At 37.8% G+C, this 23,100-nt stretch overlaps 1 protein-coding gene and 1 non-coding gene across 7 annotated transcripts in view; both read right to left on the bottom strand.

Moving 5' to 3' along the window:
* Positions 1–23,100, bottom strand: part of DTNA (dystrobrevin alpha) — a 376,270-nt gene that overhangs the window by 58,466 nt on the left and 294,704 nt on the right. For all 6 annotated transcript variants that reach the window (XR_007493790.1, XR_007493791.1, XM_049769646.1 and 3 more), the window contains 4 exons: positions 16,250–16,404; positions 12,698–12,803; positions 9,742–9,908; positions 4,756–4,880 (listed from right to left, as the gene is read on the bottom strand). Coding sequence is in view for 4 of the 6 variants with exons in the window: in XM_049769646.1 (XP_049625603.1) it covers positions 4,756–4,880; positions 9,742–9,908; positions 12,698–12,803; positions 16,250–16,404 (553 nt within the window). In the remaining 2 variants the exon portion in view is untranslated. The remainder of the gene's footprint in view (positions 1–4,755; positions 4,881–9,741; positions 9,909–12,697; positions 12,804–16,249; positions 16,405–23,100) is intronic.
* LOC126005742 (U6 spliceosomal RNA) lies at positions 9,176–9,282 on the bottom strand. The gene has a single exon (XR_007494779.1). It is a non-coding gene; the product is annotated as a U6 spliceosomal RNA (small nuclear RNA).

Genomic DNA, 23,100 nt, shown 5'->3' with positions numbered 1-23,100 from the left:
TGCCCTACCACTGTGCTATCGCTTCAGCATTCATGGGCATGTCTTTTGTGAAATTTGAAGTTAGGTACATCAGATTTTTAAAAAGGCACCAAGACCGACCTCCTGCCGCAACAGATTCTACCCTTTTGCATACCCCTACAAAGCTCATTTTTACTCCTTAACTTTCTCACCCCAACCATCAGTAACCCACATTTACTCTTTTTAATTTCAGTACTGCACAGTCCTAATCACAGACTAAAGTCGTGCATTGGATTTAACAACCCCCAACTATTTCAAAAGACATAAAATGGACACATGTCTTTTGAATATTTTATGTGTATTTTCTTTGACTGCTACAACTCTTACTAAGTATTCTTTTACAGTGACTATTCTACCCATGTTTTATATTTTCTTCTCTTTGTGAGCTGTTCAATAAGGAATTTTGGTGGAAGAGTCCCTCAGTTTAATGCTTATGATTGAACCATGTCATGGGGATTGTTGGACTTGTTCTTATGGCCCCCATATGCACTGCCATGTGGCATTGTTCCTTGTTTGCATAGGCACATTAAAATGGGAAAATTCTATACATACAAATAAGTTCTTATCTAATAGAGATTGGAACACACAAATCTTGCAGTGCAATGGGACCTTACACCCTGAACATTGATATCATGACCAGGCACAGACCTCAGAAGAATGGGCATCCTCCATTCACCCTTGAACTAGGGAAGCTATCTACAAAACATCCAAGGTTTTTTATAACAACATATAGAAGCAATCCTCTATCAGGGAAGACCCTATCACTGCTCTGACATCGACCTGCTCAAAAGAGACTTCCCTTAACACTAAGAAGACTTGACAACAACAATGACCTGCTTATAGGACAGGGCTCTCTGCATTGCCCTTTAATTGTGAGGTGAAATGAGGGGACGCTCTGCACCATCCTGACTGCAATGTAGGATATGCAAATTCCAGGATCTTTAATACAGAAACATGATACCAACAACAGAGACTGTGTAAAAAATAAAAGTGTATTGGCACTACAGACAATGACTTGGATTGAACAAACTAGTTTGCCTGGAGCCTAGACTTGGTCTTATGCCAGGAAACTTCAGGGGTAGGGTCTCCTTGTATTTAGGCCAAGGCTTTTCCTTTCCATGACCTTCATATTTTGGTGGGCCTATGCAAACAATAATTGCCACTCTAGCACCATTTTTACTGTGCTCCTTTGACTCTAATTCTTAAGAAAAACAACCCACTTAAACTTTTGAGATTAACTCAAACTAATATGCATGTGCATGGAAATGTTTAAAAGTACTTTGCCTTCAATGTTTAAGGAGTTACATAAGTTTTATGTCTTTAGATTGCTTTGTGTGCTGCTAAGAAATATTATGTATCTGGGGACTTGTGGGACAAAGTAATTGTCCATGGGTTTTGCTTTATTTTTCTTTTATTTTTCTTCTGTAGTTTCTTTATTTAAAAAAAGTAAATGTAACAAGGTACTTAAAAAAGGCTAGATACAAAAGTCTTAATGCTCTTTGGCTGAAAATTCAAAGTTCAGAAATCAGCAAGGGGATTTCTGAGAATTCTGTGTATGAGCAATTGTCCTTCCACTGTAACTTTACCTTGTCCTCTTTCTTTGCATCTTTGTTCTCATAATTAAAAAAAATTTAAAAAATTTTCATTGTGACTTCTTAGAAAAATCAAAAAGATTAAAACTGAACATGTCTTGTTTTATTTTGTCTTTTTCATAAAACGTTTCTTCCTTTAATTCTATATTTAGGAATTGAGAAACCAAGTAGATTCACAGTGTATTTTTAACTAGCCTGCTAAGCTTATTGAAGTTGTTCTCAAAGAAATTAAAAATGCTGTTTCTAAGTAAATGTTTAAGGTACATCACAGTGCTTTTAAACTCAAGGCCCTACTTGGTAACTCCTGGTGGTTTTCAAAGGGACCAAAGATTCAATTGTTTTCCAAAATCAAATAATATCTTATCCAATATAAAGTCATATTGGGGATTTTAAACCTTTTTTTTAATTACAAAAAATAATAGCTTCTTAAGATGAAGATAAGACTTTTTGCAAAGTTTTTATTCTGGGTAAGGAGGTCAATATTTATAAAATTGGTATTGTGTTTAGCTCAAGACAGAATTTCTTGTCAATAATCTCATATCACTCACTCGTTTGTGTCTCATAGTCACTTAAAGTTATGACTATGTCTTTTAGAAGTACTCTGTGGACTATTGAACTACTTACCAAGTATCACTTTAGGCAGCAAAAAATGAACAGAATACATACTTAATAATGGCAATAGTTACAATTGGTACAATAGTTAAGAATAAATGCCACAATGTCACCGCTTAAGGCTTTAATGTGCCTATGACTTATAATAGCTTCATGAACAGCATACTAAAGTAAAAGGAATTCCAGCCTCCCACCATGACCAAACTACATGAGTATATGTGCAAAGTAAATGCATTTGAGTGAAGCAACAAGTAGGGAAAATGCCTAAAGCTAAATATAGAAAAAATAGTTCTGAAATACTGGATATTCCATACCTAGAATTTCTTGTCTGTTATTTCAACAGTGAAAAACATTTTATACAAGTTAAGACCTTGGGTCCAGGGAAATAGCTTAAAGGACTGAAGCACATGCAGAAGCCCCAAGTTTATTCTCTGACTCTTCATGGCCCTCTAGATACCACAGGAAGTAGCTCTGATGGGCCCCAGCACTGACAGGCTTGAGCAGCACTGCAATGCTGGGTCTTCACAGCCATGCTGAATATTTATAGGCCTGGGACTTGGGGCCCCTGACCACTGCTTGGGGAGGGGTGGGAGGATTAAGACCTTCACCCTGAAAAAAATATCATGTGATTATAGATCAATATTTTGATTTTGAAATATTTTTTTAAGCAGTAACACAGTTTTATTGGAAGTTTGAAAGGGTCATAGCTTTTGATGTGTTGAGAATGGTAACTGTGTACATTAAGATCATAAATGTTAATACTACTGTAAACAAGTTACCTAGAATAATTTTGTGGCCCCTAGTTATTATAATCAAAAATAATATTAAAATTATAGAAGGGATTTTTAAAAAATTATTTAAAGAAAATGTATCACATAGTTGACATAACTGATTATAATACATTTGTTTCAGGTTTTGAAATATTTTGACTAATATTTTGGAATCCAATAAAATTTTGTCTAGAATTTTAAAGGAACTCTGAAACTCTTCAAGGAACCCAAACTGGATAGTGCATCTGCTTGTGAGTTCAGCGATTAACAACATATTAGATCTTATTGCAACTACAGGTTAAATTATACTTATTCTTTTACTCATTAGAGAATAACTTGTAAACACAGAAACGCATACATAGGCCTGAGGACCAGCAGAACATCTTGTGCTCAGAACCTGAGCAGTGAGTCATTGATGCTACCTCATCTCTTCTGTCTCATAGTGGGATAGAGGCAGCGGTTTCCACTGCAAAGCTCTTCGAGTCAGGCCATTCAGAGCCCCTTAACTACCTGGCACCTTGCAGCTTGAATCAAATGTGGCACTGTTGGCTGAGCTCTTATTGTGGCTGAAAGAAAGCAACTCTAAAGCAGGCCAGACATCTCTAATTTAGTTTTGTTCATTTATTTGTCCTTTGGGACATTCCTTAGATATATTTATCCCTGGTTTATTTTAAGATTTATATTTATAAAATAAACCCCAAAATAATACAAGCATATCCTATAGAATTGGCCTACATCAGTTTTTTTTTTTTAATTTTGTTTTTGGGTCATAACCAGTGGTGATCAGGACTTACTTCTGGCTCTGAGCCCAGAGATCACAATTGGTAGGACTTGGAGGACCATATGTGGAGCCAAATATTGAACTTGTGTGTGTAGCATGCAGGGCAAATGCCTAATACCTTCCATCTCCTACATTATTGGTTTGAGCACTTAGTTCAATGTCAGTAATAGGAAATTTTAGGCATGTATTGCTGGTGTTGCTCTAAAAGTAACATACGAGTAAACTAATACTGGTCATTAGTATTTATACAAAGCACACTATTTTTGGCAGGGGGTAATAGGTTCTTACCAGGCTATATTCAGGGCACCTGGGAGCACTTGCAACATATGGAGTTTAGTGGTAGAGCCAGAAGATGCAGTAAGTAGTGCTTGAGCCTTGCCAGAGCCAAGGCCCACCATAGCCCACAGCTTCACACATTCAAGGCATGTGCTTTTCCACTGAATCATACCTCCAACCCCATGATGTTCAAAGTCTGTTTCTGCATGATATGCTGACTTTTCCACCACTGCTTCTCTTAATCTCTTAATCACTGACTCTCACTAATCTTACCTTGCACAGAGCATGAGTCTTAACATTATGTAGGTTGAGATCAAACAGCAATAACCCCTGAGCTTGCTGGTGTCTTTAAGATTATTAATGATAGAGAAAAAATGTTTTATATTTGGGACCCAAAGTACATAGGATATGAAAGTATATTTTTTTCTCTTTATGGCAATACTATTGTGATTGCACACTTGGGCAAACCCCACTAACATATGATTTAAGTATGCTTTTTCAGTGTTTCTTCCCCAAATGATCCTCATACCACCCCCTGCATCCCACCATAGCAGAATACTATCTATATACCTACAAAAAATTATGACATGGCCTTCAGTCTTTTTAATTAAAATTTGGACCTGCCAAATGATACGACATTTCTGTTATATAAATCTGCGAGTGTTTCTGTGAAAAATGCTCTCATTAGGAGGGCAGAGTCACTCACACAATGTGGGCCAAGTTGAGTGGCTTTTCAGGCTGGTCAGGGAACATGGGGTGCAAAGGTTCACGGCTGGAAGCACAGCTCAGAGACTTGCTTAATGCATTCGTTAGCTTCTTAGCAGGTGATTTCTGGAAAGAAGATGGTAGAATTGAGTAGAGAAAATGAGTTCCACTAGAATTTGGCTTCTTGCTGTCTACCTCAAACATTAAAACATTTAAAAGGTCATATGCAGGGCCCGGAGAGATAGCACAGCGGCGTTTGCCTTGCAAGCAGCCGATCCAGGACCAAAGGTGGTTGGTTCGAATCCCAGTGTCCCATATGGTCCCCCGTGCCTGCCAGGAGCTATTTCTGAGCAGACAGCCAGGAGTAACCCCTGAGCAACGCCAGGTATGGCCCAAAAACAAAACAACAAAAAAAAAAAAAAAAAAAAAAAGGTCATATGCAGGGGCTGGAGTGATGGCGCAGCAGTAGGGCGTTTGCTTTGCAAGCAGCTGACCAAGAAAGGACTGCAGTTTGATCCCCCAGCATCCCATTTGGTCCCCCAAGCCAGGAACAATTTCTGAGAGTATAACCAGGAGTAACCCCTGAAAATCACTGACTGTGTCCCAAAATCCAAAGAAGAAAAAAAAGGTCAGATACATACCCTATTCATTGTGGTACTTAGTACAATGGCTTGGATATATGGCTAGGTGTCCAATAACAGATGAGTGATAATGAAGGTGTAGTATATACACACAATGCAAGAAATGATGAAATCATGCTGTTTTCAGCTACCTGGATAGAACTAGGGGATATCAAGCTAAGTGAAGTAAGTTAGAAAAAAAAGGTCAGGCCGGAGAGATAGCATGGAGGTAAGGCCTTTCATGCAGAAGGTCATCGGTTCGAATCCAGGCATCCCATATGGTCCCCCGTGCCTTCAGAAGCAATTTCTGAGCATGGAGCCAGGAGTAACCTCTGAGCACTGCCGGGTGTGACCCAAAAGCCACCAAAAAAAAAGAAAAAAAAGTCAAATATTGATGGTCTCACTTATTGTGACATGTAGAATTACATGGCAATGGAACACAAGGTACTAAAGTGAAGCAAAAACTTGGTCCTAGATTACAATAATAAAAAGAAAGTAAAGAGAAAACTAGAAGAGGGAAATGAGGAGTAGATACAAGATAATAGGGACCTAAGTTGCAGGGCCTTAGACACATTGGTTGTGTAGAGGTAAGGTATATGTATTTGTCTAACAGAATCATAAATATTGAAGCATGAGACCTAAAGTACAATAATTAATCTAAACATGTGCCTGCCAAGGAGTCAAGTTTGGTGTGGAGGAAAAGGTAATTCGGGGACATTGGTGAAGAAAAGTTGACACTGACACTGACATTGTTGTTGCAATATTATAAGCCTAAAATTATACATGGGCACAAATTCAAATCATGGTATCTAAATAAATATTAAAAAATAAGAACAGGGCCCGGAGAGATAGCACAGCAGCGTTTGCCTTGCAAGAAGCCGATCCAGGACCAAAGGTGGTTGGTTCGAATCCCGGTGTCTCATATGGTCCCCCGTGCCTGCCAGGAGCTATTTCTGAGCAGATAGCCAGGAGTAACCCCTGAGCACCGCTGGCTGTGGCCCAAAAACCAAAAAAAACAAAAAAAACAAAAAAAAAAAGAACAAAGGAAGTAGAAGTGTTAACAATGAACAATTTTATCAAGTGAAATGATTTTTATAGATCCTTCCTCCCTCCCTCCATCTTCTTTCCCTTCCTTTATCCCTTCCTCCCTTCCTCTGTCTTTTCTTGATGACTTGCTAAATCAGGTAGTTTGATATTGGAAGTAAAGTACCGGAACAGCCCACCAGGACCTGACTTTTGCTCCTTCTTGTCAGCAAGTGCTGGGATAAAGGAACCACCATTGTGAATGGCACAGCTGAAGTGGGGACTAGCAGGAATCCTGACAAAAAGCCCTCCCCCCCAGCACCCCGCCCCCCAAAAAACCTCTGTGGTTTGGGGAAGGAATTCCAGATGAAGAAAAGGGAAGAAGAGAGATGAAAACTTCCTATATACTTCCTAGATAATTTGTTCTTATCCACCACTTCAAGGACTCAAGTCTATCTTACATAAAAAAAGGAGACAAAGAAGAATTTAAATCACAGAGGTGACAAGGATCAAACCTGGTTCAAGAAAGATCATTTCTGCTTAAAAAAATAAAATTATTTGGGAAACACGAAGAGTTTGTAGGAATCTAGTTACATGGTAGCTGTTTCAGGTGAGGCAGAATACATCCAATTAAATAGCAAAGTGAAGCTTCAATCTGAGTCCTTGAAATTTAAAATTCATGTTCTTTCCAAAGCACCAGGTTACAACTTTTTCATTTGAAGTAGGGGAAGATTTCTTAAAACTGTACAATCAAGGGGCGGGAGAGATAGCATGGAAGTAAGGCATTTGCCTTGCATGCAGAAGAACAGTGGTTCAAATTCCAGCATCCTATATGGTCCCCTGAGTCTACCAGGAGAGATTTCTGAGTGTAGAGCCGGGAGTAACCCTTGAGCACTGCTGGGTGTGACCTCAAAACCAAAAACCAAAACAAACAAAGAAACAAAAAAAAAAAAACACTGTACAATCAAACTGATCAAAGAATCTATCACTTACTATAAATTTGTGAGGTTTCATTTCCATGTGAAGTAAATTTATAATTTTTTGGGGGGCCACACCTGATTCTCAGGGATCACTACTCTGCACTCAGTAATTACTACTGGCAGTGCTGGATGACAGGGAGCAGGGGTATATGGGTTGCAGGGGATTGAACCCAGGTCAGCTGTGTGCAAGGCAAATATTCTACCTGCTGTACTTCCACTTTGGCACTTAAAATTTGTTATTTTCTTTTACATTTAGAGTCTATAACAGGAATATAATAAAGTGATCTTTGTTATTTAATTAAAAAAGAAGTCAAGGAACTAGGGAATTAGCTTAAATTTGCACATGCATTGCATACTACAGGGCTCGAGTTAGTTTTTTGACACTACTTGCCTCCTGGTCCCCTGTCCCCAGTATCAACATGTTGACCTGGTGGCCCCCACGCACTGCTGGGGAGGCCTCCTAAAAGTTAAATAATATTATAGACTATTGTTCAAGTCCCTCTTGGGTTTTTGCTAAGAAATAAACTACTGAAGGACACTTCAAATAGCACAGCAATCACTGAAAAGCAATTACTCTGAACTCTGGGATCTCATGATCCTACAGATAAAGACATTGTTCTGCCATATCATTTTAGAGTCTACAACCTTAAAGAAATAGGTTCCTATTCTGACCTTAGTATTTCTGTAAAACAGCAATTAAGAATGATTAGTTTCAAACATTAGCTCCCAAAGATTTGAGTTAAAACGAGTTGTAAAACTGGCAATATGTTGTTGATAAAAAGCTAGAAGGAGTTTTAGTCTATCAACTGCACTTGCTAGTATTTCATAATATGTATTATTAATTTATTCTCAGCATGTTATATAACCCACAATGAGTGACCCCATTTGCAGTGGTAAGAAGATCCTAGTGATGATATTACTTGATGTAGCTAGCACAGGAGCTAAATGGTTAATATATTTACATGGTACATCTAATTCTATTTTTTGGGGGGGTGGTTTGGGCCTCACCTGGTGTCACTCAGGGGTTACTCCTGGCTATGTGCTCAGAAATCTCTCCTGGCTTGGGGGACCATATGGGATGCCGGGGATCGAACTGAGGTTCATCCTGGGTCAGCTGTGTGCAAAGCAAACGCCCTGCTGCTGTGCCACCACTCTGGTCCCATTACATCTAATTCTAATGGTAATTTCTAGAAAGAACATCTTGATTTAAAATGCATAGTATAAAAAAGGAACAAGTTACTTCTTAAGTAAAAATTGTAGGCTGAATTGAAAACCATAAAAAAGAAAAATTTGCATTTTTCAGAGATACAACTGTTGTAGGACAAGTTGGCAGGGATGATGCATCATCACATAAAATATATGTATCAATAATTTCCTAGAAGAGCAAGAACATATTTAGAATTGCCATTTTAGTTTAATGGAAGTGATTAGAAAATCATTGACCATTTTAACATCAAGTTCATGGAGGTTCTCAAATTCCTCCCATAGATTCAGAGCCACATACCCTGGACAGTTACAGGTCATTGTTAGTCAGGTGGCCACACAGTCAATGAACACAGGATAATTAATATCTCTCCCCACTCCAAAAAGGCAGTGGACAGCATGATTCAGCTTTCTCTATTACACGTCTTTCATTTATGTTCAGTTATGCACTTACTAGAACTCCACAATCTAAGTAAAGAAGGTAGCAATAATGTCTAAACAATTCTCAGCCCCTCAGAAAGAAAAGCAGAACTTGGGAACAAAGTTAACTTATTCTGAAAGTTAGAAAAGTTGCTTGATATTTTTCTTTTTTTATTTTAATATGGAACGCTTCACGAATTTGCGTGTCATTCTTGCGCAGGGACCATGCTAATCTTCTCTGTATCGTTCCAATTTTAGTATATGTGCTGCCGAAGCGAGCACAATATTCCTTTATTATGTTTGTTTTGTTTTTTGGGGGGCACCCCTGTCAGTGCTCAGGACTTACTCTCTGCTCTGCACTCAGAGATCACTCCTGGCTTGGGGTTCTATATGTAGTGTCAGGATACAAATCTGAGTTGGCTGTAAATTAGACAAGGACTTTATCCACTTATTATATCTGACCTCTGACATTTAGTTTCTTCATTCTATACGAATTATTTATATTTCATAAAGTAATACAGATTGAGTCTTTCTTTAATTCTTGGGCAGCTATCTTGGGTTCACATAGGTTAACTAAGAGTTCTGGAAAAAACCAAGGACAGGGAGAGAGTAAGGAAGCCATGTTGAAGTGCTAAGTAAATTTACCTCTTACTCTTGTCAATTCACCACTCTGTATTAACCCTAGATCTGAGGACAACACTTATACATCCAACTCTAAGTATTGCTTGTGGCTTGCCTTACCCATGATGTGTACTCTTTCATTTGGTGCTGGTTGCTATGGGAACCGCCAGCATGGCCCCTCCAAAAGCAGTCCTGACAGAGCTGGTAATTGTGACACTGCTGGCATCGGTAGCGAAATCCCATCATACTTTCACTGTGGCAGTAGGAACACTCAACTGGATGGAAGACTGGAGGAAGGAGGTGCAGAAAAAGGACATAAGAAATAAATAAAAATATGAGCCTGAATAAGGACAAATACAGCTTAACGGGGATTATACTTTTCTGCCGTGTGCTATGGTTTCAGATCAATTTAGGCAGACAGAAACTTTATAATTATGCTTGAAATTCCATGGCATTTACCAAGTATCTGTTATACTGGTAGAAGAAATGAAATGGAACAGAGGATAGGTATTATTTAACAGCAAACTTTTATGATGCCATTTGTTCTTTATATTCTCATCTTTTGCACCAGAATACAAATGACCCAAACTTACTTTTCTTCTCCCTAAAATTATTCTCTGTCTCCAGGAAACCAACACAATTCACTGGAAGATTGAGAAGCACAATGGAGAAAGAGTGGGCAGTTCAGTGGGCAGAAACCAGACATTAGAGAAATGGAATGTGGAAAGAAGATAAAAGGGAAATGGAAGGGGAGTATAAAACTTAGTAAGAATATTAAGTTACTTTTGCAAAATGGATGACTAATGGGTTTCTACAATGAGTGACAGATCCTCCAGCTAACAGACTTGTTTCTTTCCTGTGAGGGATGATGATTGGCCCCAAAACATGTATAAGTGATCTAAACACTGTTCTAGTTAAAAATAGTTCAAGACTTTCTAGTCCCGCCTCCCAATTGGGCAGTAATGGAGGCACCAAGACCAAACAGTTATAAGCCCACTAAGTAATTAACTAGACACAGAGGGAACCACGCATTCTAGCAACCCCTGGGGGGCAGAGTGGAGGATATGGGAGGCAGGATGGGAGCGGTTGTGTGGGAGGACAATTCGGTGGTGGGAATTCCCCTGATTCAATGTAAATGTGTACCTGGAATATTACTGTGAACGATATGTAAACCACTATAACTAAAATAAAAATTATATTAAAAATAGTTCAAGAGATTCTTAATTTCCTTTTTATGGAAAATTTAAATTAGAAAGTAGGAAGGTGGGGCCGGTTCGGTGGCGCAAGGGGTAAGGAGTCTGCCTTGCCTGCGCTAGCCTGGGATGGACCTTAGTTCGATTCCCCAGGTCCCATATGGTTCCCCAAGCCAGGAGCGATTTCTGAGCACATAGCCAGGAGTAACCCCTTAGCGTCACCAGGTGTGGCCAAAAACCAAGAAAAAAAAAAGAAAGAAAGTAGGAAGGTGAAATATTTGAGATCTGAAGCTAGCAAAGGATTAAATTCAAGTAATGATCTAATTACTGTGTGCAGAGGATATTAAAAAACAATTGTCCTCAATGAACGTTTTTGGTAAAGTTAAACTTTATCAGTCAAGGCAAATAAGAAAAATAATGAGAAATTAAATATAGATGCAAAACTATAACCAGTTTTGCATTCTCTATTTTTCTTTTCTTTTCTTTTCTTTTTTATTTTTTGAGGAAAATATTTGGAGGTACTCAGGGTTTCTCCTGTTCTGTGCTGGTGGATTACTCCTGTTGGCATTGGCAGTCAAGTGCCCTTCATGCCAAGCAGGTGCCTAGCTCCTGTACTAGCTCTCTGGCTCCAGGCATCCTATGTTGGATGGTCTATTTTTTGAATAAGCATCATCTCTTCCCTTTTCTGGCTCTCAGGGAAGGTTGGGAGTGACACTTCAGTCTAGGGACAACTTTTCTTCACAGGGCCTAAGAAACTGATTTGTAGCAGGAAACACAGAATGGAATGAGAACTTTATGACTAGAAAATGACTAGCTTTGCATATAGTGCTATGAACGCATCCTGCATGTTTCAGAACTTGACTGTTCATTTTTTTTGCTTTTTAATAATTTAAATTAGTATAAAATGTTATATAATTGGCAGTGACTACAGAGAAACTAGTAGGATTGTTGTTTAAACGTTCGTAAGCAAAAAACTAAAAAATTCCAGTTCAAAGAAATTATAAAGACAGATGCCTACAGTTCAAAGTGAGAATTGAAAAGAAGCTAAGTTTAACTCTACAGCATATTTAAGAACAAGTGTAAAGGAGTTAAAATTCTAGTAAGAGATGCAGCATAAATCATTTTCTAATTAAGTCTAGCGAAATCTCAGAATTAAATTAAACAATAGGAAATCTAAAATTAAACTGAATTGCTCCATGTTTAAATTTCCTAAAATCTTGTCTTGAACTTAATTTGATATTTAATTTGTATATTCCAATGGAAATTTCTTTCAACCAAGAAACCTTGCTTTTATTTAAAAATCATGCAAAATTTCTATTACTTTTATCTTTAACTGCAATGGCTGCGATTTAAAGATTTGGAGCTTTTGGCTAAAATCTATCCAGGTGCTGTCACCTTATTCTTTCCTTGTCTTCTTACCATACCTTAATGTGCCAGGAGGAAATAGTCAATAAATACCATATATATCAATATTAGAAAATTAGAAAGAAATACTTAATAGGAAAAGTCACATTCCTTACTCATTCTTCTGCCGTAGTAAGTATACAAGTCACCCCTGACCTGTGCCTGAGATATATATGCTGAGTCAGTGAATTTTAGTCTTAATTTTGGTAATGTGCCTCTCTAAGGCCTGTATGACAGAGGAGAGAGACTCAGAACTAAAGCCAAGTCAGAACTAATAACAGACTTCCCTTAAACAGTGAGTTTTATTTTGCTTTGTTGTTTTTTGGGTCACACCCAGCAGCTCTCCAGTGTTACTCCTGGCTCCTTAGTCAGAAATTACTGACTGGTGATGTTGACTTTTAGCTATAAACTTTATAGCTTGGTTCTAATAATTTATAATGGGGTGTAAATTTTTTCTTTGCTGAGTAGTAACTACTTACCATTTTCTACATTTGCCAATCGATGAAGAAGGGGCAGCCAAACCAGACACTGAGGCGGAGGATCTGACATGAGCGTGTCCAAGAAACCATTTAATGTCACTTTTTTCTGCATCAAAAACACACAAACACAGAAAACAAATTTATATAAAAGAAAACTCAATATACTGGCTTTAAATACATTATGTGGGACTGAAGATACAAGGCATTCAACTAACCTCTAAAACATGAGTGTGTTAATTCCAATTAACATATTAAAGTATTAACATACTTCAAACCTGAAAGTTGCTTTATATATAGAAAGAACCACAGAACTGAATATCTCCATAGAGGTAGAATCAGTTTCAGCAACAGTAGAAAACAATTCTGATTCGTTTTAAAAAACAATTACTTGGGGCCCAGAGAGATAGCACAGCGGCGTTTGCCTTGCAAGCAGCCGATCCAGGACCAAAGGGGGTTGGTTCGAATCCCTGTGTCCCACATGGTCCCCCGTGCCTGCCAGGAGCTACTTCTGAGCAGACAGCCAGGAGTCACCCCTGAGCACCGCCGGGTGTGGCCCCCAAACCAAACCAAACCAAACCAAAACAAACCAAAACAAAACAAAACAAAAACCAATTACTTGTACACCAAAGAGACGGCAAGGAAAAGATGAGGGAAGATGAGTAAGAGACATTCTTCACAAATGTTCAAGTGTGCCACATTGTAATATAACACCCCTATCGATCTTTCATATTTGTAGACTCATTCTCAAACTATCTCTAAGTTTCTCTATTTTGGATTAATGCAAATGATTCTGCTTTGCAGGATTAGGAGGGAAAATTATTAGGAGCAATGGGTGGTCTTTCTTGCCTCTATTTTTAAAAAATAAATTCTTAAATTGAATCCCCATGAGATACATAGTTACAAAATTGTTCATGACTGAGTTTCTGTTATGAAACTCAATATCAAGGTCCAACACCCTTTGCCAGTGCACATTTTCTGCCACTAATATCCTCAGTTTCCCTCTGCCCTCTCCCAGTCATCCCCCCCACCCCCGACCTGCTTCTGTGGCAGACATTTTTCTTTACTGAAGGGGTATCATGAATATAAATCTATCTCCTTTTAACACCGAGTTCTTGTCCAGAGTGATCATTTTCAGCTATCATTGTAAATAGAGGTCATTTCTCTGTCCTAACTTCACTCCCCACCTATTTGTGGCAAGCTTCCTATCATGGACACTTCCCTCTGGCCCTCATTTCTATGGTCTTTGAATATTATTACCATATTTATATCTTTTTAATTTTACAAATAAGAGCGATCATTTTATGTCGATCCCTTTTTCTCTGACTCATTTCATCAGCATAATACTCTCCATCATATGGAACATGCTAAATTCTACAAAATTCTCTTATTTTTTTTATGTGTTTTCTCTCAGATATCTACTTCTATTTCACAATCCTGGTCCTTTTTGATATAAACACAAAATGCCTTATATGGTTTCTTTTAAAAAATGTGCAAAATAGAAGATAAAATAATCTGATTATTATTTGTGTTTAATCTTTTTATATTTTAAATATTCTCTTCCACTTTCAGTATATAGCATACTAAAGCCACTCCTAGAAATTTCAAGATGTATTCATATATATATATATTTTTCTTGGTTTTTGGGTCACACCCATTGGCACTTAGGGGTTCCTGGCAGGCACAGGGGACCATATGGGATGCTGGGATTCGAACCACCGTCCGTCCTGAATTGGCTGTGTGCAAGGCAAATGCCTTACCACTGTGCTATCTCTCCAGTCCCAAGATGTATTAATATTTTAATATATAAAACTTTATCATCATTAGATTATATCAAAGATGATATAATAGGCCAGGACATAGAATATTTCAAAGGAATTTTGAGCAATGGCAGCATAACACACAGTTCTTTTTAAATAAATGGATTCCATTAAACTGAGTCCTATTTTTCTTGTTAATTTTGACCTCGCCTTTTGTTTGTTTGTTTTGGGCACACCTGGCAGTGCTCAGGGGTTACACCTGGATCTGTGCTCAGAAATCACTACATCACTCCTGGCAGCTCAGGGGACCCATACGGGAGCCAGGGATCGAACCCGGGTCTGTCCCAGGTCATCTGTGTGCAAGGCAAATGCCCTACCAATATGCTCTCACTCTGGCTCCATTTCTTGTTAATTTTGAAAGAAATATCTGAGACAGTATCTTCTTATATTTCTATAATAAACTACCTGAGATTAAAGAATTGAGTAAAAATTAAGGCTGTTTTTGTTTCTCTGTAGAGTATATCTATGTAACATGTAGTTATAATTTTCTGGGATGAGATTATTTGTACATTTGTTCTGAGTAGATGAGCAGACAGTGCATAAAATAGCAAAATAGCAAAAAGCCCACCACAGCAATATTGACATATTGGAACTTAAGTCAGAAAAAGTCAGACAACCCTGCTCTCACTAATGATGAACAATTTATAGTGATGAACAATTCCCCCCTTCACTAGTTAAAAGGAGGACAGTATGCATGACAGCACTCAGGGATCACTCCTGGAAGGGTCCCCAGACCATCTGAGGCGCCATGGATCAAACCTGGTTCAGCTGTGTGGAAGGTAAGCACTGCAACTCTATATTATTACTCCAGTCCCAGGGATCTATTTATTAAAAGAAAAGAGAGAACCTCTTTGAGAGGTCCTTTTTTTGAGGATGTAGTTTAGTTTGCATTTAAAAAATTGTGAAAACATTTATGAACATATAAAGTATCACTGCACTGGACATTAATTTGAAAGCAGCTTCCCATGGCTAACATGTGTCCCCTACTTAAAACATGTCACTCTAAGCACAAATATATCATGTCTTGGAAGATTGGGGAACTATGTCTCGAATATTCTGAACCTTCTAGATTCCAATGTAGCACACACAGATTAAGTCTTTTCATCTTTGCTAAAGACTGTTGATACTTGGAGACGGGTAACAATTGAGTCTCATGTGAAGCTGCGTGGCAATTTTCCCCTAACATAGTGCAGCATATTATGACAATGATGATGGCATAGGATTGCTTAAAGGACTCATTCAAATAGTCCATGCAAGTAAAGAACAAAAGAATATAGCACACTGGTGGTGAATAAAAATAACGTTATTATTGTGAACCACTAATATTAATAATGTCATTGCTTATTACTGCTACGAATATTGCTAAGTCTAATTGCTGACTCCGAGATCTTCTGTAGGAGAATGGAAGACAGACTACAGAGTATAAGAATTTGTTGGGACCAGAGAGGTGGCATGGAGGTAGGGCATTTGCATTGCATGCAGAAGGATGGTGATTCGAATCCTGGCATCCCATATGGTCCCCTGAGCCTGCCAGGAGCGATTTCTGAGCATAGAGCCAGTTGTAACCCCTGAGCGCTGCCAGGTGTGACCCCCCCCCAAAAAAAAAAACCCAATAAAACAAAAAAAAAAAAGAAAAAAAAAGAATGGATTTGTTAAGCAACTACTGTTGAGTAACATATGGAAGGTAAGTGACTGCTTTTGAGGGATGTCTCTTTTAACATGTTTTCTCCCCTACCTGTTGAGAGAAACAAGATCTAGCTGACTGTTCTGTGTAACCAAATGAGGGACCTTCAAAAACTGCTGTGGGTAATTTGAGGACTTCTCGCAGGAACTGATCATATCTCCCATAAACCATCACTCCACTGGAGTCAGAAATCATTGAGAAAATATCTGTAGCAAGAAAAGGGAAAGATATTTACTTATAGCATAAACATTACCCACTGTTTTTAGATAGTTTCATATAATTTCTGCAAAAAACAAGATTTTACGGAATAAGTATATTTATTTTTGTGAAAGAATAAAAGCTAACTTTTATGTTGAAATACTATCAGCATGGTGTTTTCTCTATGTAATTGACTTTTTGTAGACAATTAGAACTTATAGCTTTAACCAGTACCTTGGGCAAAACAGAACAGCATCTATTTTAATGATATCAGTTGTCAACTCATATGCAACTCACTGGGAGGAACTTACTAAGTGTGAGAAATATGGTGACATTATTTAGACATAATGAGAAATGTAATATAAAATATAATGTATGCTCTCTATATTACCACTAACACTTGGTTTTGGGTTTAAGAGACTGAAAAAACAAACCCAATGGGAAAAGAATGCCATAAGAACACTTGACTGACTTTCCACAGAAGCAGAAAACTTTCTATAAATCCTTGTGCATTCCAGGGAAGGAGCTGATTTACAGGGAAGGGTCTTCTCACTGATACTGAGAAGAGGAAGCCTGGTCTTGTGGATGATGAATGAGGGAAAGTCAAGATTTCTGATTTCAGCAGAGGCTCTGGCATTACTGATCTACTGAACCTCTGATCTTCAGCTTCTGCCACTGTGTATTTAATGAATACTGATGTCATAATTTCCCAAGGAACTTCATAATTATTCTCTGAAAATTACTTTTGGAACACAGGAGTTTGCTGTTTAGTCCCCAGGCTAGATTGTAGCTAGGCCAGCTTAGTTACTGGGATAAACTTCTGTAAATTCAATGTTCACTTGAGGTTTAATTTTCAAGGTCAAAATACAATCTGGGGATACTGTTTTTACAGAAAAGCCAAATGGAGTGCACATTAGATGTTTTTATTGGATTGTGTTTTGAGGATGTGAATAGGCTTGTATTTTCTTCAAATATTTCAGTTCCAAAGTATTTCTACCGAGTTTCAGCTTATTCATTATTAGGCTAGATAAATTGTATTGAGCAGCAAAATAAATGTTTTTATGCATCTTCACAATGTTGTGTCCATAGAAATATTTATCTTTTATTTTATCATAACTAGTCAACACTAAGTTGCTAACAGCAAAAGAAAAATCAACAACAAGAGACTAATTTCATATACATATACTGGGGAAGGATAACGGTACTTTGGGCATGGGTTAGTGTTGGTTACATTGCATTCCTAAAACTTACAAACATGTTCTTTCTTATGAATCATCTCAATTTACATTTTTGTAACCAAAGTGCTTACACAAAGAAATTATTGTTAAAAATTCCAATCAAGGAAATTCTAATTAAGGAGAAAAAGAAATTTGAGAAAAGAAACTGTCCTTTAAAAAGAATTGCCATCTTGGGCCAGAGTGATAGCACCCGGGTAGGGTGTTTGCCTTGCATGTAGCTGACACGGATGGACCTGGGTTTGAACCCCTGCACTTGCCGAGAGCAATTTCTGAGCACAGAGGCATGAGTAACTCTTGAATGCTCCAAGGTGTGGACCCCCCAAAAAACAAAGCAAAGCAACAAAATAAAGAATTGCCGTCTTGTTTGCATTATAATTACTTTCTTTTAATCATCTCTTAGGCTTCAATTTACTAGGTCAGGGTATGTATGAAAAAGCCAGTCTTCTTAAATAATTTATGAAAGAATTCAGGCAATATTTTCAGAATAAAAGCCATGGCAACTAGAGTGATCTTCTATAAACCTGAAGTTCTTTTGTGTTGATGAATTTGTGCTGAGCAAGAATTCAATTTGGACTGAGTCCCTGGGATGAAACGGAAGTAGCTATTAACAGACACTCAGGGTTATAAAAGAATAATGAAGGGGCTCTAAAATAATGTGCTTATTGATATCTTAGTTCTGGGTTCTCTACTCTCTATTTCTTTATATTCAAGTAAATATACATGCATGCATATCTATACATTATATAAAAGTATTTACATGTAACAAATGCTTATAAATACAATTTTATATACTTACATAAATATAAATTAGGGTCTATAAAAGAATTAAATTATTTAAGAGATAAGAAGCCGAGATGTAAACTATTCAGAGCAGCAGAAAGTATCTACTATACATTATAAAAATGTTAGCTCTTTTTACTGTAATTACTTTACTGTTAATTTTATATTACATTTCCAGTCACTTACATGTTTAGGTGATGTCTCCCTAGTGAGATATTTGATAGTTTCAAATCCTATCCTAAAACACCTTTGTATTTCCTAGAGTACCATAAAAATTCTTTATAAGAATTTATTTTGACATTTATTGTTTTTTTTCAATTAAGATGAATTTAGATTATACTATGTGTGTGAACTGTTGTTCATTGCAATTAATATTCAGAAAAATCAGGGCATCATTCTTGCCGTCTGGCAGGGCCTCCCAATCTACTGAGGATAATAAGAGGCATATTTGATCTAACATGTCACAATACAGTGCTGTGAAAATAGGAATAGGAGAATGTACAGGATGCATCAGGAGCTCAAACAGTTCCCAAAGGGGAGAGTATTGAAAGGAAGAGCTTTCTTTCCAGAGGTGCCTTCTAGGCACAGTAAAAAGAACAATATGGGGAGGAGTCAGTCAGGCATTATAGACAGGATTAGGATATGCACATACATGGAGATAAGCTCAAGAGTGATGTGCTCAAGGGTTTCCAACTAGTTCTCTATATTCAGGGCCTTGGTACATATAAGAGGATGGTGGGAGTTGAGGCAGAGATCATTGAAAACATTATTAAGGAATTCAGGTAGTGTCTGAAAGATGCTTGGAGATATTGAAAAGTAAAGGCAGGCCAATTTGTTAAAACACTACTCTGGGGGCAGGCATGGAGGAAGATAAGGAAAAACAAGTAGATCAGAAAGAGGAACTCAGAAAACACATTTGCCTTAATGCTAGCCTTCCAAACTAAGCAAACCGAACATCTCCAGCAGCTTTTGAACAGAATTTGATATTCCAGCATCATGGCACTGGGCTTCAGAATTTATTGAGGTCTGTAGGACTCTCCAGGAGATAGAGTGGAAGTATAAATAAGTATCAAAGCCATGAAAACAATAGCTTATCATCACAGCAAAAACAATGTTGAAGTTAGGGGTATGTCCTTCAGATGAGGCATCCCCAGAGTGTAACATGTGTTGGTTTCTAGGATATACATTGAGTACTTGTTAGAGGATCCTGGTGGCCCTGAGTATTTTGAATGATGTGACTCCCTTTGATAATAGAAATTGTGGTAGAACATAGAGTGCTATTCCTATTAATGTAATTTTAAAGCGATTAAAAAACCCAGCTTTAGGGGCCAGAGAGATAGCACAGTGGTAGGGTGTTTGCTTTGCATTCAGCCAACCCAGGACAGACCCTGGTTTGATTCCCAGCATCCCATATGGTCCACCGAGCCTGCCAGCAGTGATTTCTGAGTGCAGATACAGGAGTAACTCCTGAGAGCTGCCGGGTGTGACCGAAACACCCCCCCCAAAAAAAAAAAAAAAACAAAAGCAAAAAAACACAGCTTTAACTTTTCTGCTTTGTTTTTGGCCTTTTTAAGTTATAATGCACAGATCAAGGATGTAACCCCAGTAAGTAGAGTTCTGAGTGGCAAAGTCTTATACAAGTGAGGCCCTAGTTTGATTCCTGGATCTTCAAACAGTAACAACAACAGCAATGTCAAAAATCTAAAATAAATAAAATCAAAATCTAAAATAAATAAAATTCTAATTTACTTTCATTCTGTCTATCTATGCTTAGAAAAAGTAAGAGGCTAGTTGGAACAAACTAATTAGCTTGTGTCCATATGCCTAATAGTAGGAAACTTGCCAAGTAAGTCTGGCTGGTATAGATATTTGAAAATATTACTGGAAAAAATAAAGTCATTAAACCTTGATAAATTCTGCATTTTTACACTTAACTTTTATTATGAACACAATAGAGAAAAACCACTCCCTTGCCTGCTCTACTATGAAAGGTAAGTCAGCAAAAGAAGGTTATGGGAATCACCTATTCACCAAGAACCAGCCACTTCTCCCAGTGGTCCAACTTGCCCCTACTTATATATTTCATGCATAATTACCAATGCTGTGGTGGCCTTGGACTCTGAACACAGGAGATGTGGTACAAATGGTCCCCAGCATGGGCCTGACTAGCACTGAAGTGTGGTCTCAAGCACTAAAGCATCTGGAACAGTTAGTGTATTGCCTAAGGTGACCCTGAGGTCCTCTGGAAATGACTTGTGAAACCTCCCACCACACATCACACACACACACACACACACACACACAAAAGAATCAGGCTGGTTCAAGAAAGGTTCTGAGTAATTCTGAAGGATAGAAAACAGATTCGTTTGTTTTGTTTTGTTTGGGGGCCCCTCAGGCGTTATTGCTGGCTCTGTGTTCAAATATCACTCCTAGCAGTTTCAGGGGACCATATGGGATACCAGGGAGCAAACATGAGTCAGCCACGTGCAAGGCAAATGCCCTACCTGCTGTGCTATTGCTCCAGCCCAGAAAACAGATTCTTTCAGTTTTTAGATCTATTAATCTATTTAATAGAATTTTTATCCAGGAAAATATGTGAAAATGTTTCATAAAATTAAAGAAACGTATTTATCCAATACAATGTTTATCTAGCTTAACTAAACATTGGTCTAAGGACTAATTGTGTTCTAAGGCCAGCTGGGAAGGTCCCTACTGCTTCTTTCTCTGCCATAGTTAATTTTACTAAACTTCCTCCTCTGAGCCTAACATTGGCAGAAATGAATCCTGGATTACTCTGAATTTTTTTTTTTTAATAAAAGGACATTGGTTCCGCCACCTTCTAATTTTTCTAATATCTCAAGTCGGGCCTTAAGGTAGAGAGTTTTTAATTTTCCACATCACTGAGGCCAAATAAAATGAAAGTAAACCTACCATCATAAAGTCCATTTGGGTTTTTCTGATTCTTGCCTACTACATTTGGCAGTTCCAACTTTCCATTTCTAAAGTGAGGATTGTCATAGACTTAAGAGGAGTTTCTGTGTACTTTCATTTCTCTACTGGTCCAAGGATGTGAATCGCCTTGAAAAATATTTGGGGACATTCCAAGGGAATAGAAGATTTAAAATATAGACCCCCACCAGTATCTTCCTTTGTTTATTCCTAGAGTGCAACAAGAGGTAAGATATTGCCCCTCAGAAATTGACACACATCAGGAGAGAAAAGGGGCTGTGATCACAGATGGTTGCAGCCAGGGAGAACACCAAAAAAACAGAAAAGGATAATTAAGATCACTCCTATCTGAAAACAAAGCCTTGTGGCTGAATTGGGGGACTGAGACTCTCGAATCTCCCTAACGAAGTACTTTCTCATTTAGCATTATCACCAAAAATTATAATATTAAGGGGAAGGGAGAGAGCTCAATACATCACTTTTTTTTAACCATCAGCCCAATTGGTGGTGGGAATGATGGACTGGTGAAGAGGGGTGTTCTTTATATGACTGAAACCCAACTACAATCATGTCTGTAATCAAGGTGCTTAAATAAAGATATTATAAAAGAAATTAGCCCAGCCTAGGAGCCAGGTACACAGTTTAGTCAGGGGTAGAATACTTGCCTTGCATGAGCGATGTTTTGATTTTGATTTCTGGCACCACAAAAAGAACAAAATGAAACAAAACATAAGAAACAAAAACAAAAACCATAAAACATACATCATTTTGATCTTGTTATCAATGAAACCTTTCACACCCCTGTCCTCATCCTAAACAGAATTTAGAACCTTCATACTAATCCAGAATTTCTACTGAATCAGAAGTTCTGAGCCTGGGTGACAGATGTCTATGTTTGAAAAAAAGTCTGCTGTGATTTTACATATACTGAGACTGAGAACAGACACACTAGAGAACCACTGGAATAGCACATTCCTAACTATGTGATTTACTTTAACTCTTTTAGTCTTGTTTTCTTTTCCTAAAATAAACAACCACCCACATCTTTGTTGCTGTTGAGGGGTTGGTTGTGCCGCAGGGGATCACACTCAGCAGTGTGAGGAACACACTTGGCATTGTGAGGGAGTTGTTGGGGATCAAGCTTGGTGTCTTGTGCCACAGCTGTGTGCCTGAACTCCATGATTCCCTGATTAAAAAACAAAACATACAAAAACATATCCAGTAACAGTATGGCAAAAAAGTACACAATCACTCAGTGTACTTTGATGATCAGGTTTTATATAGCATCTAACGTAATTCTCCATCGTGAGTGTCTTTTTGCTTACATGAAGGCAATGTGGATTTCAGAAGGTTTAACATTCCCAGTGAGGTGAACAGCACCAAGAAGAGTAAAGGAAAGTACCAGAAGCTTTGACTTTAAGTTCCCTACAAAAAGAAGATTGTCTAACCTATCTCCTGTGCCTCTATGATAATGGACTTAGGCCTGGAAGGTAGCAAAAATACAAACTTGAAAGAATGCTTATAACTTAAATATCACAGTTAGTGTAGTTGATGAAACTCGCTGGGTTATAAATAACAGTAATTCATAGTAATTTTATTTTATTAACATTTATATGAAAATATTTCTATGGAAAAATCTAAAGATCAATGAAGATGATACTTCAAATGATTCAAATACAGCAAGGAAGAAGGTACACCCGGACACTAGGGAGAAGAAAGACAACTTAGCACATGGGA

The sequence above is a fragment of the Suncus etruscus genome, chromosome 3 (genome assembly GCF_024139225.1).
Source record: "Suncus etruscus isolate mSunEtr1 chromosome 3, mSunEtr1.pri.cur, whole genome shotgun sequence".
Classification (NCBI taxonomy): Eukaryota; Metazoa; Chordata; class Mammalia; order Eulipotyphla; family Soricidae; genus Suncus; species Suncus etruscus.
The sequence above is the reverse complement of the archived record's forward strand: the minus strand, read 5'-3'. Positions and strand labels throughout refer to the sequence as shown.